The sequence below is a fragment of the Nanorana parkeri genome, unplaced genomic scaffold (assembly GCF_000935625.1).
Source record: "Nanorana parkeri isolate BGI_ZX_2015 unplaced genomic scaffold, ASM93562v1 scaffold616, whole genome shotgun sequence".
NCBI lineage: Eukaryota > Metazoa > Chordata > Amphibia > Anura > Dicroglossidae > Nanorana > Nanorana parkeri.
Genome location: NW_017306884.1, coordinates 89,694 through 106,497, shown reverse-complemented (window position 1 = coordinate 106,497; position 16,804 = coordinate 89,694). Strand labels below are relative to the sequence as shown.

Sequence of the window (16,804 nt, the reverse complement as noted above, 5' to 3'; positions counted from 1 at the left end):
TGTAATTTGAAAATAGAACTCGTCCTGTAAATAACACTGGTGGCATTGCTATGAGCCAAGTAACCTTTATGCAGAATAGGCATATTTTAAAAAAATACAAACAGATCAGCAGAGGCTAACCGAGTTAAAAATGTTAGCAAATTATGACACTAAGAGCTGCCATTATCTATGGAATAACAAATTTTCTAACCAGAGCAGACCGCAAGTTCCTTTTTCCTATGTTTACCTTGAACACGCTTATTCATTTGACTGGAAAAATATATTTCACAGTTTAATCAGAGCTGAGAAAAACACATACTCACTGTGCAAACATACCATGAAAAAAAGGAACAAAATAAGGCAAAAAATATATTACAAGCCAAGGCAATTCAAACTGAGAACGTAATTAAATAAAAACATATGCAGTGGGTACTTTCAGCAAAACCTCAGAAATATAGGTGGCTGAAGTTGCAACACACACTTGACAAGCCAAACCCTTTTTTTCTAACCTTTTTATGTGGTAATTTTCCAACCTACTCCCTGCTTCCATTCTTGCCCATGCGAGCATGACATCAGCTCTGCTGAAGCAGCCTCCTGGGATATCTACATCCAATATCCCAGGAACATCAGCTTTCATTCAGCGGCTGAAGAGGGAAGGACCGTGCGGAGGGTCATGCAAGAACCCGCAAGAGACAGCTGGCTCCCGACGACATCAAAAAGGAAGATGGCAGCACAGGACCTGACTTGTGGCAGTGATGCAGCAGACTAGGACAATGCTGGATTCACTGGGAGCGTGAGCATGTTAGCAGTAGGCAGAAGTTACCCTGGCGAAGGAGGGGGGTGGGCAAAGTTCCTTTTTAATGTGATGTACAGCCTGAGTGGCCCATAGAAAGTGCAGAGGGGTACAGGGTAACTTTACCTTTTACAGTAAATGGCAGTATTTTTATATAAATTCAGCTGCCTCTATCTCAGTATTTACTAATAGTTCTGACATTTAGTTTTTACAAAATAAACATTTTTTTAATCAAGTCAAGTTAGAATAGCTCAGAGGTGAGACCCTTGCGGTTATCACCTATTCACTTAAGCCCTTCCTGACTTCAACTATAAATTAACATCCTCCTACCAAGCTCCCCTGCTGGGATGGCATTATTTATTTAAAGTTCTCCATTTACAGTTTCAGTACCCTCTGAATATCACTGCGCTCTACATGGGGGAGCTACAGACAGCTAAAATTGTGGAGGCCCTGACAATTTCATTGGCAGCCACAGCCGGCTCCTTATTCATTCGCCCAATCAGGAAGCCGGGACATTATTCGCCACACGGCTTCCTGATTGCCTGGGAATCCAGCTCCATGTTCCCCTACGGTACTGCCAGTTGGAAAAAATATTTCTCTGACCGGAAGTTCCGGTATCAGAGCATTTGGGTGAGTATGAGTACTCAGTCAAATACTCGGTATCAGCACCGATACCTATACTAGCATCGGTATTAGTGCATCCCTAGGTAACACCATAACCCTAACCTTAAAGTGTATTTGTAGCCATAACTTGGCAGTAATCTCTCCAAAGTGAGGGGAAATGTCCTCTTAGGCAGCTGTCACCAGAAAAAGTGTCCTCATTGAAGGATTTACCCTCAACTCCTGTTTTGCTTACAATTGTAAATGGCCAACATTACAAATAGAGTAGGTGAAGCTCACCAGCAGGTACAGTAAAAGGAATAAAAACCTGACAAGTGGGGGCGCTAGTGAGCAGCCAACTAAGATGGCCGCAATCTAACCTGGCTCCACTACACCCGGACACGAACCTCAAGAGCTAGATACGTATTCGGTGCCCCACTACCTGCCTAAATAGTGGCATAACTCTATGAACGGTTGGAGATCAGAGATGAGAAGGAGTTACAACAATACCCGCAACCGTTCACGCAGAGCGAATACTCCGGCCTTGACGCGCTCTCCAGCCAAGATGGCGTCGTCTCCCTCAGGGCCAAATTCACAGCCGTCCTCACAAGAGTCGACGGCGGACGCGGACCGGGCTTCAAATGCGAGTACATCCTCCCCTGTGCCGAGCCATCAACTGGAGCCGGCTTGTAGGGATTCTGACCTACTAGATCGATTCAAAATCCTGCTACAGAAGGAGCTGAGAACCGCCACCGACAAACTGGCGGCACAGCTCTCCCGTGATATCAAAGAACTGGGCTCCAGGATAAATGATATCGAATGCAAAATGGACGATGTGGTCAGCATTGTGGAATCTCACGAACAGGACCTAGACTCCGTTAAAACTGACCTTTCCGCTACCCTCCTCAAGCTGGAAGACCTGGAGAACAGGAACAGGCGCGGGAACATTCGCTTACGTGGTATCCCTGAACACGTGGAGGACCTGAATGCCACGGTCACGGCCATGTTCCAGGAACTCCTCCCGCACTACCCGGTCGAAAGGCTTGAGATGGATCGGGTGCACAGGGCCCTGGGCGCCAAAAGATCGGAGGGACCACCGCGAGACGTAATCCTTAAGCCGACCTTTTACAGGGCTAAAGAGGAAATCGTGAAGGCAGCCTGGGAGCGCCGTGACCTCACGTTCCAGGGATTCAAGTATCAAGTCTACTCTGACCTAGCCCCACAGACCCTTCAGAAGAGGAAGGCCCTGAAACCATACCTGACCTCCCTGGCGCACCATCGCATCAAATACAAGTGGGGCTTCCCTCTCAAAGCCCACTTTGCCTACGAGGGTCGTCAGTACTCATTCGCCACTCCGGAGGAAGCGGGCACGCTGCTGGAGTCTCTACGCTTGACCACACCGGATTTGCTCAACATCCCACCGCTGGCTCCGCAGACCCAACCGAGACGACGCTTGCAAACGCTATGGGAACGCGGCCCACGACCTAACCGGAAAAAGATACGGCTTGATCTCTACGTTAACAGTTGAAACATAACAACAGAACTGCGAATGTAATCAGGAAGGAGACTGTTACTAGCGTCTTAGAAATATCATTATATCTGTACCATGTATGTTTTATGTTTATGTTGGAAAATAAAAAATTATTGCAAAAAAAAAACAAAAAACCTGACAAGTATTTTTAAGCATTCCCTGCACTATTGCACCTTTTTATTCTTAATGGCACCCCAATACCCCTTCAACCCAGTGCAACACAACAAATGGTAACAAACTATATTCATTTTATGTTGTGCAATGCATTACAAAAAAATAGTACATGCAGCATTTTGATGCATTCTGCAGCACAAATAATTTACTAGGCTGTCTCAACAGAACATACGGTAAGGTACACCATAACATGTGTTAGCACATGCTTTACCACACCAAAAGTAAACATGGCTTAAGAAAAAAAGTTTAGGCTACAGATGCACTTTAACCCCTCAACCTAAGGACTCATTCACACTGCAGTTGTAATAAGCCACTTAGCAGTAGGTTCAGACCTTTGTCCAACATCCCCTAAATTATGCAGGTACATGTGGAATGGTTCTATCCATATATTGGTGGTCAAGACATTATGGCAACATTTTGGTCACAGAATGCCTTAATAAGCATGCCTTATGCCTATTGTTGTTAATTGCTTTTCCGAGCATGTGGATTTGCTGCAAGTAGAACACTGCCTGAAACACACAGTCTTTGGATAAATAGTCAACCTTAGGCTAACACCAAATCAACCCTTACATGAGTGTATTTACCTTGTCAGGCAACTAAACTAACAGCACCAAAAGCCACCAATTGTATGCTGATATCTGGCTGGTACTAAAAAAGATCATTTATAAAGATTAAAGTTGTAAAGTGATATTCTCAAATAGAGTTGACTCCCTGTTCAGTTTTTCCTCACTAAAGGATAAACTGTCAAAAAAAAAAAAGTTTTATTTGTTGGACATGGCATCTAGCATAAGCTGCACAGCATAGTTCAATAGATACAAAATATGCAGTATTAAAGCGGCGACAGCAGTGTCTGGTGGACACTGCCGTTGCCGCTTTAACACAGCCGCGTCTCCTTCCATGTGGGCTGGAAAGGGCAGCGGGAGAGGGGGTGGGGGAATCAGTGATTGGTCCCCTCCTGGCTGCGGGCCCTTGGGCAGTGCCCGAGTGGACAGTTCGCCCCTGATGCTCCTCCATAACTGGTGTTGGGGAGGTGAAAATGACTCTTTAAAATTAGTCAAATAGCTAAATTTAAGATCCTTATTCTTGTGTTAAAGCTTTTCAAACCTATAGTGGTAAACTTTATTAGAAGCTCTTTTTTGTAACATAGCTTTCACAACTTCTGTTTTTATTTTTAGGTTTACTGATTGTTTAACCCCTTCATGACTGAGCTTGTTTTTTAGTTTCTGTTCGTAAATGACTGACACACTTTTGACATTTTTGCTGTGTGATTCTTCCACGTCAGTAATATACTTTCTTACAAAGTGCACCCACACATATTATATATTGTTTTTTAGAGGACAGATAGGGCTACATATTTATATCACATATGTGCATCTAACGCCTCACTTAGGACAAATAAAATATAAAAAAAGAGGAAAAAACCGTTAAAAAAAAACCACTTTTTCCCCAGTTTTGATTTGTAGTATTTTTTTTACAAAACCAGCACAGCTAAAAAAATGCAATAAATACATTCATTTATTTGTCCCTTATTTTATTTTATTTTTTACACATTTTTTTATTTTTTTTACACTTTTCACATTTTTTTTAAACTTAAAAATGTTATTTTATTTATTTAATTATATCAAGCAGATTTTGTGAATTAATCTCACTGTTACTGCATGATAAATTAATACATTTTTGGTTATTATCAGGCTGCTTCAAACTTCAGAACAGCCGATAATAAGTTAGTGACACTGATCCTGCAGCAGTTCAGGATTCAGCTGTTACTAAATGTTTTCTGATTGTTGCAACAACGATCAGCAAACAAACATTCTTCTTCCAGGAATAGATACATTGTAGGAATAGACACATTTTGTATCTATTCATGAAAGAAAAAAAAAAAAGCCAGTATAGCTTGAGAGAGATATCTCTCGATCTATACGAGCTGTCAGAATGCCGGCAAAAGCCGGCATCTGTGTCCGCTTTGCTTTGACTCTCAGACACCCGATATTAAGGTATCGGGTGTCTGAAAAAGGTTAACCCTTTCATTAATGAATGCCTCTGTAGTAAGGGCATCCATTAATGAATGTTAAAAGCTGATTCTCAGCGATTAACAGCCCTCTAAAGCAGCAAATAACTCGTCACGTACAGTGTACGTGACAAGTCATTTGGTCCCTTTGTGGCTGGACGTACAGTGTACGTCTCCCGTCACGAAGGGGTTAAGAGAACGAATAAATATACACGGGCAGCACATGACTTAGTGGTTAGCGCTTCTGCCTTGCAGCACTGGGGGTCCCTGGTTCGAATTCTGGCGAGGTCACTATCTGCAAGGAGTTTGCATGTTCTTCCTGTGCTTGTGTGGGTTGCCTACGGGTACTCCGATTTCCTCCCACACTCCAAAGACATGCTAGTAGGTTAATTGGCTCCAGTCTAAATTGGCCCTCATATATGTATGCATGTGAGATAGGGACCTTAGATTGTAAGCTCCTTGAGGGCAGGGGCTGATGTAAATGTGCAACTACGTTAAGCTGCGTAATTTGTTGGCGCTATCTATATAAATACCAGTAATAAATAAATATGAATATAAGACTATTTTGACAGGTACCTTTCAAGATTTCAAAACATTAACATTGGCTGTCATGTACAAAATGCTCTAAGTTTACCACAATGAACTATTATTTCTTCCTATTTCTTAATATGTGCAGAATGTAACAAGTTGGTTGTTATTGGTTTCCACCCTCGGCTTATATTCGGGTCAATACTTTTTCCCAGTTTTTTGTGGTAAAATTAGGTACCTCGGCTTATATTCGGGACGGCTTATACTCGAGTATATACGGTAAACATTCTGCATTTACTTACTTTTTCTGTGATATAGAACCCAGAACCTTCTGCATACTGAAGTGCCAACTCTTCATGATTCTGAATAATGGACCATCTACAATATAAAATAAGTACCCATAAGAAAGGATGCACATTAATCCAAATAACGTTTATTTACATAGAAACACAATTTTGTGTTTGTGTCAAATACAAAATACTATACTAGTGACAGAAAAAGCAAACCAAAAACGTACCAATCGTTGCAATGTATTCTTCAAATTCTAAACTATAACAGAACACTAGAGGACTGGGTGCTCTAACTGTTCTGTGAGTAGGTTATTGTTTCTTTTGTTGAAATTTCATACCTCAGTTGCTGAGCTGAATCAAACAACAACCAATGCACATGACAAAATAATGAATATTTCATCAGTAAAAAAACAAATATAAAAATAATTAAATCTCCATCAACCAACTATTACAAACACAAATCCCTGACGACCTTATAGGTAACCTTTTCAACAATCTCAAAGGGTTCCCTGCCATTTTGATAAGAATTTGTTCTCAACAATTGGCCTAAGAAGCATTACACGCATTTGCCATCTCATCCAGGGACTGGGGTTCAGCCTAGGCCACCCAGCATTACAGTTTCTTGGAAGAACAGCACACAGAATGGCCTACGGCAACAAGCGCCACAATCTTAGTGGGGGTCAGCTCCAGGGGATGCAGTGAGTCTTAGAGCAGGTACATCAGAATATACAGCAGTGCACAGGCAGGTTTAGCCTTGTCAAAGCATGAACCATGGTCAAAGGTCACCCTCATAGTGTGAGTAACCCCCAGCCTGGCCAGTATTTCAGCCTTCAACACCTTGTAGTCATGTGCTGATTCTGGAGTCAAGTTAAAGTATGCCTGCTGCGCATCTGCAAGGGCCAGCACATCCACCCAATCAGTCTCAGTGCAACCATTCTCTCAAGGATATTCATTCAAACAGTACAATACATTGAATACAATCATGTATCTTTTTTCTCTGGAAATGTTTAATTTTACAGATAAATTACTGCGATGACTTACAAAGCGCCTTTGTATTTATGTGGTCTTTGGAGACATCCAGTTCCTTACACTGTTTGAAAAGTACATTTATATCTGCAAATGAAGTTATTTTTGGGAACTGTTCAAATTACAGGAAAGAACTAATAAAAGGAATGTTCTAATATTGACTTCATTACCAAGCTGTTCAAATTACAGAATTCCCAAAAAAGGTGTTTAAAAAGAGATCTTGTCAAAAGTAATTGTTACAGTCGAATTAGTATGCTCTGTCTGTTTTCAGTAATAATAGAACAGCAATATAAGGCTCAATTTCCATTTTGCTAAAAACACTTGGTTTAAAAACCACACTCAAGTGCAGTATTTTGATGAAGCTATTAAGTCTCATAATCTGAATATTACTGTGCCTTCATTAACTTCTCTGTGCCGATAGGGTGATAACCAACCTTTTTTTTCATGTTGCAGCTCCACTGACAGCACCCAGCTTTGAGAACAGGCAGCTGCAAGTTGAAAATAACCACTTTGTGTAGTTCCCGGTCATGTGACCCTGATAATGTTATCGCTGTAACAGACAGATCTTTCCTTTTTCTCTCAGTCAAACTGTGCGTGCCCTATGAAAATGTTTGACATCGGGACAGAGCTGCTGCTGACAGTCTCCCGACTTGGATCAAGAATCAGATGCCATAATTGATGGTACCTGATCATATAATCATCAATAATGGTGATCATGCAGAAAATATCCAGCTGGACATGTGGTGCCCCCTCTCCCGACAAAGTAGTTTCTGCTATGGAGAGAAAATGGGTTATAAGACCTGGGTCTCTCAATCGTCTCTAACTGTCCTCAACTGATCCTTGCAATTAAGGGCACTTAATGAATAACTAAAAGATTCAAACAACCAAGAGTATGGTGTTACAGCATACAAACTTTAAGGGGAAAAGATTGACTGACAGACAGAGGTACCGAGTAAAATATATTTTAATTTGTGTTAAAAATATATTGAAATTGTGTCCCCAGTTCTAATCCTCCTTAGGGTGGCCATAGTCAAACAGATAGCTTACTGAGAAGGTGTGGGGTGTGGTGTAGGTATGGGTGTATGCGAAAACTACCCATCATGCAACTACTCCCCCACGTTCAATTATCCAGTAAATCATCTTCCCTAAGCAGCCATTAGATAAATACAGATAACACACAATGAAAGTGGTGTTTTCTTTTCACAACTGGGAGGTAACCAATCAACTATGTTGGAAAAAACTATCCATGCAATAAAAAATAACTCTTAGCAACTGGAAGTACTTATTACCCAACCTCTGCATTCTCTAACTGAAGTAATGTGTGAATTGTGACAAAGTTTTGGAACTAGCCAGCCTTAGGATAGACATGGGCAGGCAGATATCTCAACATTAAAAAGGCAATAAGTTACTCGCTCTTCCGCAAACCAATTGCTGCCCCTCTCTGACTTGCTGCTTTCTCCTCTAAAACAAAAGTAACAGTTTTAAGTTGTGCATGTAAAGAGTTATTCAAATGCCATTGGGTCCATGCCAACAAACTATAAGGCAACTGAAAAAACAAAAACACTACTCCTGCAAAAGAGCCAGTCTTGCATCCACCTCTAGTTGAATTGCCTGCAGATCTTAGACCTGGTCCAGATATGTGCAACAGAGTCCAAAACAAAGGGTTAAACACTGTTCTCAATTAGTATATTTTTCAAACCAGAAGCACAATACATATAGACGTTAATATAAGGAGCCTCAACAACTTTACCCTATCCTATGGCCAGACCAGTGAAAGATTGCTACATTGCTGCTTCCTGATTTACAGTGACCGCGTTGCTAACATATAATTGGTTAACGTCACCTTTATTTTTGTCCTTTGCTATATTTACTCTTTTTTGCATCACCCAGTTATAAATATAATGGAAAAAAAGTGTCAGTTTTACAAAATATCCTATGCTTTCATTGTAGAAACAATATAATGTCATAAAAAGAAATGCCAAAAAGAAAACAGATCCTAAAGGAGAAAAAAGTCACACACGTATGGGATCTTCATAATGAGAAGATATAACCATGAAAGTCTGAGCGTTTTAAATGGTAGCAACTCCGTATCCGAATTCCGTATTTCGGACTAACTACCATCAACTCCAATATAAATGTACTTTGCTTTTTACCTTCAATATAACGAATGTTCGTAATGGAACGAAAATACGTCAACAGAATTTCGTATTTCCTGCCTGTATTTGTAATGCAACTCTCAGCAGCAGAAGAGAACCTCTGATTGGTCAACCAAAACGAAATACGATTTCCGTTAACGGATTCTGTATCCGAATTTCGTATTTCGGACTTTAAAAAAAAAATACCATCAACTCCAATATAAATGTACTTTGCTTTTTAACTTCAATATATAACGAATGTTCGTAACGGAACGAAAATACGTCAACGGAATTTCGTATTTCCTGCCTGTGTATTGTAATGCAACCCTCTTGTCATGTTGTTCAACCTCATTTACAGGGGTAATATTAGTTCCTGTTTCAAAGAAATTCGGTTCCGAAATTCGTTAACGGAATTTCGTATTTCGGATATAAATTCGGAAACTGCCATTCGGATTTCGTATGCTTACGAATCTACGAATTTCAGGAAAATTCGTACGAATTTCGATTTGTAACGAAACGAATCGCACATGTCTACTGTCTAGTGATACAATAGGAGTGGAAGCTGATTATCGTCTTCATCTCGTGTCCATAGATACTATAAGCCAGGGGTATGGAGAGAAAGTGGAGCTGGGAATTGGAGCTCTACCTAAACAACATGGAAGAGATCAAAAGATCACCAGGGTACACTGCATTTAAAAAAAAAAATAACCTAGCATGGCCTTATTTAAAAGGAAGGAGTAAGTAACAGTGCAAGGGTCAGATTTTAGTAACGCAGAGTGCAGAGGTCAGGAGTACATAAAGCAGAGGTCAGAAGTATGTCATGAAGAGTGCAGGATTCAGCAGTGAGTAACGCAGAGTGTACGGTCAGCAGTGAGTAGTGAAGAGTGCAATGGTTATTAGTATGTAGGGTAGATTTCAAAGGTCAATAGTAATCCAGAGTTCAGTGGTCAATTGTGATTAATGCATAGTGCAGAGGTTAGGAGCAAGTCATACACAGTGCAGGGGTCAGGTATATGTGAGTGCAGGGGTAAAAAGTACATAACACAGAGGTCAGTAGTAAGTTACGCATATTGCAGAGGGAAGAAGTAACACAGAATGCAGGGTCAGTAGTACATAACACAAGAGTTCAGAAGAGAGCAACAAAGGGTGCACTAGAGGTAGAGGCATGTCCTCCCTCTGTGATACACTGAGCTCAGAGCTATTAGTGTGTCCCTTGTGGGCAGCAGGGGTCCCACACACCTCCTTATCACCCCAAAAAAATCACCTGCTCTTCAGTTAACTTTCAGCCATGGAGAAAATCATCCACTGTGAGATTCCCGGGCTGAGAGCTACACATAAATAACTTGGCAGCAGAATACACTAGCCATCTTTGAGGTGCAACATATGAATACTGTAGTAAATGTGTTGCACCCACCAACACACAAACCCCTCCCCTCTTTGCTGACCTGTCATAATGAGGCTGTTTTAACTAAAGAAAATATGTTCAAGCATTAGAGGCTAAGGACAAATGTGCCACACAAGAGCACAATACACAGAAAACAATACAGTGTTGTAAATGTGTTCCTGTATTAAATTTGGCATGTAACACTATATGCACTGTTAATGCAAAACCACATGCCACATGAATTAGTGGTAATCATCCTGAGACTTGGTGACACACTCAGGTGACTGTTGGCCTACTGATTATGTAAATTATTATTACTTTAGGGTTTTATATTGATAAAAGCATTCTGCTTTGCTTTATCTATCGTCAAGTTTTCTCATAACTGCAGCCATCCAGTGTGACCTGTGTTTGTCTGGAGAAGCTGGGGGACAAATGTTAATGCTCACATACACAGTAGAATGACCATCACTGTTGAAAGGTTTAGCTAGCTCATTCAAAACAATTGCAATGCATTTTCAAATAATGGTTAAGGTACATTTATCAATCTTGGAGCATTACTGCAGCATTCACTGAGACATTTTCAGATATGCAACAATTTCGTAAACCTACTTACCCATCACTGACTTCCTTTATTATAGCAGATAAAGGCTTTTTCTGAAAATGAAACAAAAAATGGAAACAGTCAGAGCACTTATATTGTCTTATAATGTCTCTAAAATCTAAATCACAAGCTTTTTTGGCTAAAAGTCTTTTGGTAGAAATGTGATTGTAAGACTTAATAGAGCTTTAACTAGAACTCCAGGCATAAATATTCTTAAACCTTGCAGTAGGGCTACCCCCGCACTGCAAAGGTTAAGTGCTCGTTTCCGTCTTGGGACAAAAATACCGACCTGAACCTTAGAGCCAGCTGGCTGCTAGACTGATCCCTTCAGCCTCTCTCCTCTGCTCCAGCAAAGGATTGTCCCTCTGTGTCCTGACGATGACTCACCAGACCTTAGCAGAGGGGGAGCAAAGCTGAAAGGACCTGCCTAACAGCCAGCTGGCTGCAAGGCTCAGGTGAGTATATATTTATTATTTTAATACCTAGATGAAAATGAGCACTTAATCCTTGCAATGCGGGGGTAGCCCCACTGCAAGGTTTAAGAATGTTTATGCTCAGAGTTATTCTTTAAAATAAAGTAAAACAAAAGGCGTTTTTTTTCTTTTAAGATTGCCCGATCACCAATGTCACCAAGATTAAAAATTGTAAGTAAATCCAAAATGTTGAGTTGCCACCAAAACAGGTATAGTGGAGAAATCCTCTAATGGGGACACATGTTTCAGTTACATTTACCTAAGATGGGATTTCCCTCATATTGGAAAAATATGCTCTCACTTCCTGTTGAGTCTGCAGAAGGAGAAGTGAAAGGAAATCTACCTAATAAAACACAGATGGCAAACAAAACTGAAAAATGACAGTGCATTTAACCCTTCCCTTCTAGATGTATTTTAAAGCCAAATTTATTTTGTATTACTATAATGCAGTCAAGGCTTCATAAACAGTAATAAATCTATGTGTCTTTTATTGTTGTCTTTTTACTGTACAGCTTGCCCTGAGCTGGAAGCACACTGGAGATGCAGACTGCTGCTCAATACATAGTGCAGAGGTCTGGCTTTCCAACAGTCTGATGCCCTCTGCACAATGCCAAATAAACAGGGATCTTAGATGCTGTTGTTTAGAACACGGTGTAGCATGTTGTATTGGACTGCTGGGGATCTGGACTGCTGGGGATCTGGACTGCTGGATACCTGGACTAGGTCAGTCTGCGTTGAGCAGTGGTCCGGATCTCCGGCATGCCATCAGCACAGGGCATTTTAACCCTAGCTGTGGTACAATAGTACAGTAAAAAATAAACTAAAAACAGATATATTGCTTCTTATGCAAACCGACTACATTACTGTAATAAAAAATAAACTTAATTTGGGTGATAGAATGAATCTGTTAAACAGTTGTCTTGGGAATAGGTATAAGAAGGGCTAAAATACTTACCTTTACAGGAAAAAATGCTCATGCAGGAGCCCTCCAGTGGTGATCAGTGACTGAAAGTCTAGAGGTCTATGCTTACATTTAACTATAGGTCCAGTTTGAGTGACAGCTTTAATTTGACTTTAAGTTTGAATATAGGTCAGCTGAAACATTGAGTAAGAGAATTCATCCCGGTGGTCTACACAGGTCCCACTAGTTATAAAATAGCATAACCTACCATTTAAAATGTATGGGCAACATAAAGTGTACCTCCAAAACCTATTTTTTGTACGTTTTGAAAAAAGTGAGGAACGGTTAAAGTAGAACTGCAGACAAAACATTTCCTAGTTTTGGATAGTGTGGAGAAATGTTAGAACATCTATCAGGTGTATTTTTTTCTCTATGTATTCTTTTTGAAGAGATTCCCTTCACTACCTGTCACAGAGACACAAAACGAAAGGGGAGGAAATCTCAAAATGAGGTGGCCTTCAGCAGATGCACCAAAACAGATTGGCCCATTAGGAGATTTTTCCAGTGACAATTGTAAAATTGAGGATATTTATCTTACAATGCGCCTTGGTGACACTGATCTCTAAAATAGGTAGTGAGAAGAAAACTCCCAAGAGGAACATGGGGAGCAATACACATGTCAGTGAAGTTTTTTTTTTTAAGCAAGTACAGGTGAAACTCGAATAATTAGAATATCGTGCAAAGTTCATTTATTTCACTAATGCAACTTAAAAGGTGAAACTAATATATGAGATAGACTCATTACATGCAAAGCAAGATAGTTCAAGCCGTGATTTGTCATAATTGTGATGATTATGGCTTACAGCTAATGAAAAACCCCAGGAACCCCAAATCCACAAACTCAAAAAAGTAGAATATTACATGCAATCAATAAAACAAGGATTGTACATAGAACAATATCGGACCTCTGAAAAGTAGAAGCATGCATATGTACTCAGTACTTGGTTTGGGCCCCTTTTGCAGCAATTACTGCAATTACTTTTGCATGATATTCTAATTATTCGAGTTTCACCTGTATGTCTTTGTGTCAGTGAAGTTTTAAAGCTCGTACCAGATCTGGTTCAGATCTGGTCCAGAAAATGGTGTGAACCGGCCCGCAGTTCTAGTGCATTCCAGACCAGACAAAATGAGACTTGCAGTATTTTTCTGGTCTGGAATGGACTGCGCTGGTGTGAACAGAGGCAAGAAATAGCATAGGGATATATTAGGATGCATTTTGGGTCCGGAAACGATCTGGTCTGGTCAGGATGTGGTGTGAATGGGCCCTACAGAAAAAAAAAAGGAATTTGCAGCTGAGATACACATGTGGGAACTGTTTTACCGGTCAAATTGTAATTCAATATGTTAGGTCTTGGAAACCAGCCCTGCCAGACAACACATCCAGGCCTGGGACCTTCTTCACAGCTACAGCACTATAGTAGGTTTTGGGCAAAAGATGTAATACCCTGATGCCATCACACGTGCACTGTAGCAGCCCATGATTGCACAGGGGATTAGCGGAGGCCTACGTCAACACAGGGTCAGATACTTACACTAGTTGCATTTAATATACAGGTGAAACTCGAATAATTAGAATATCGTGCAAAGTTCATTTATTTCACTAATGTGAAATAGGTGAATAGGTGAAAAGGTGAATAGGTGAATAGGTGAAACTAATATATGAGATAGACTCATTACATGCAAAGCAAGATAGTTCAAGCCATGATTTGTCATAATTGTGATGATTATGGCTTACAGCTCATGAAAACCCCAAGAACCCCAAATCCACAACCTCAAAAAAGTAGATTATTACATGCAATCAATAAAACAAGGATTGTACATAGAACAATATCAGACCTCTGAAAAGTACAAGCATGCATATGTACTCAGTACTTGGGTTTCGGCCCCTTTTGCAGCACTTACTGCAATTACTTTTGCACGATATACTAATTATTCGAGTTTCACCTGTACATTCAGTATTTTTTTAATTAACACATAACTGCATTCATTTTTTTATATCCTCCTGGAGTTCAGCTTTAACCAGAACACTTTATTTTCTTCATTGAAAGGATTACACAGATGTGGCACAGCACTTTCATTGTTGTACTGAAAAGCTGGACACCTGCATCACAGCAGCAGTACACGTAAATTGAATTTAAGCTGATGCAATTCAAACTGGAACTATGGCACACGTGTTAACATACTTACAGAGAACACTTACAAGTTTGGGGAAGGGGGGGGGTTGTACACAATATGTTATTTAAAAAGAGGCTTTATGGCGAAATAGTACATTTAAAAGGATCCATTTTTATGTTAGCAATTTCAGAGAAGTAAATCTAAGTAGAAAAACAAAACAAACGTTTTAAATGATTCCAAAATTAGTTTTACGTTATGCTGTTATAATAGGACTAAATTAAAGTGAATCTGGGGGAAACATTTGTAAATAAATAATAACTAAATAATCTAGTGCAATACATAATTAAAGGAAAGCCTCAGATGGAAGCTTCCATTTGTTATTTTTTGGGCACCAGGCTCCAGGATAGTAATGCTAAACTTGCACATAAACTGGTATGCAGGACAGAAAAGCAGAGGATGGCAGCTTTCATTTGAGACCACTCACAAATGTTATGGCATTTGGGGCAAACATTATAAAAACTAATAGCGCGGGTGTAGTGGCAGTGGTGAGAGTTAACATAGGGAAGGTGACCTCATCCTGGACCTTTAACTTTGTGACAGACTCCCTTTAACAGAGGTACAAACCACATCTGTCACATATTCAACCTGCCACGCAGAAATGTAAATATACTTTTTAGGTTAAAGATATTTTTGGATCAGCTCTACAGTATAGAGTAGCGCTAAGTTGAGGAAGACATACATACCTGGTCAATTTCCATTAACTTTGGATATGCTCCAGGCCATTGAATGGCCACCTTGACTATATCTGAAGGTGGCGGCATCCTTCTTTAGGTTAACAGTAGCTGCACACTGAAAATACTAGACCATCCAGACCTAGAAAAAGGTAAACAAAGGGGATTTTACTAAGGCGCAATTAACCATTTTTAGACAAGTGGCAAAAAAACATAGCTAGTGTCAGCCAGCTAAATAAAGCTATAGTGCAAGCAATCCTGGAGGCCACACTACTGCTTACCTCCCTATTTCCATTACACAAAAATACCTTGAAAAACCTAAGTTCTGGATATGATGCACACACGTACACCCCCTCCATTCCTAGACTGAAGTGCTCAGTGCCCAAGAGGCCTATCACTAGATTCCAGGACGGTCATTTAGAGCATGCCTAGCTGTAAGCAATTACCACATTTCAGAAAGTAGGATTTGTATATAAAATTGAGGGGATTCCTGTGGACATTAGGGAAAAAAGCCTTGTTAAGGTAAGATGTGCGCATTATAGTGCCTGCTATTCAGTATCATTGGTATTTTGCTGGCATGTACAGGTTTGCATATCAGAAAAAAAGTAATGCTACTAATAATGTTATTTGCAGTATTAGTGTTAGTAGTATTAATATGTTTTTAAAAAATGCAGTGCATTAACTTAAAATCAATCTTAATAGACAACTTCCATGTTGATAAAATGCATTTAGAGGAGGAATGGTTAGAACCCATGTCAGGTTTGTATTGCTGCCTGTTTTCCCACTGGGAAGCGTCATCTTACTATTTGTCCTGAGTGCCATTGTTACAAGAACAGAAAATGAGAGGAAACTCAAGATGTTACACTTATCACCAGAATAGATAGTAAAGGGAAATCTTCCAATAGGGGCACCTGTTCCAGTGATAATTGCTTTGAAGAGGTTTCAACTCACTTCCTGTGTCTCTGACTTTGTGAACTGATATTTAGCTTAAAAGTGACTCTGAACTGAGGAGTTAAATCTTAAAAATGCATTCAAGTACCTTATTACCAAGCTGACTCGTGTGACAGACCACAATCTCACATTTAGTTTACTACTTTACATTGAGATTGTAAACCATTACAGTAGTGACCTTGGAGTGGTGGCTGCTTTACAACACACACAGGGACCATGGGGAACAAAAGTAGCCACCCTCCAGAAGGAAGGACAGTGTCAGCACAAATTCAGAGATGATTTGGGGATCTACAGCTGAGTGATACACAAATAAGATACATTTTTGTTAATAATTAAGGTACTTGAATACATTTTTAAAATGTAACTCCTGAGCTTAGTGCCACTTTAAATTAGCCAACCAATGCAGCTATCCAAGTACAGATACCACAGCGTTCCTTCACGTACATTTAGTGCTGAAATGGTTTCCTGTATGTTTTTAAGTCCAAGCTAAGGCATTGTTCCCTCCCTGCAACTCACAATACAAT

General features: G+C 40.1%; 1 protein-coding gene across 5 annotated transcripts in view; it reads right to left on the bottom strand.

The window, feature by feature from the left end:
• ELMO1 (engulfment and cell motility 1) overlaps positions 1-15,467 on the bottom strand; it is a 276,466-nt gene extending 260,999 nt beyond the window's left edge. For 4 of the 5 annotated variants that reach the window (XM_018562949.1, XM_018562950.1, XM_018562952.1 and 1 more), the window contains exons 1-3: positions 15,342-15,467; positions 11,062-11,102; positions 5,916-5,991 (exon numbers count right to left, since the gene is read on the bottom strand). In XM_018562949.1, coding sequence (XP_018418451.1) covers positions 5,916-5,991; positions 11,062-11,102; positions 15,342-15,419 — 195 coding nt within the window. In that variant the 5' untranslated portion in view covers positions 15,420-15,467. Of the gene's footprint in view, positions 1-5,915; positions 5,992-6,643; positions 6,657-11,061; positions 11,103-15,341 lie in introns of all 5 variants that reach the window. The other variant, XM_018562953.1, reaches the window with a different exon arrangement.
• Between the last annotated feature and the right edge of the window lie 1,337 nt (positions 15,468-16,804).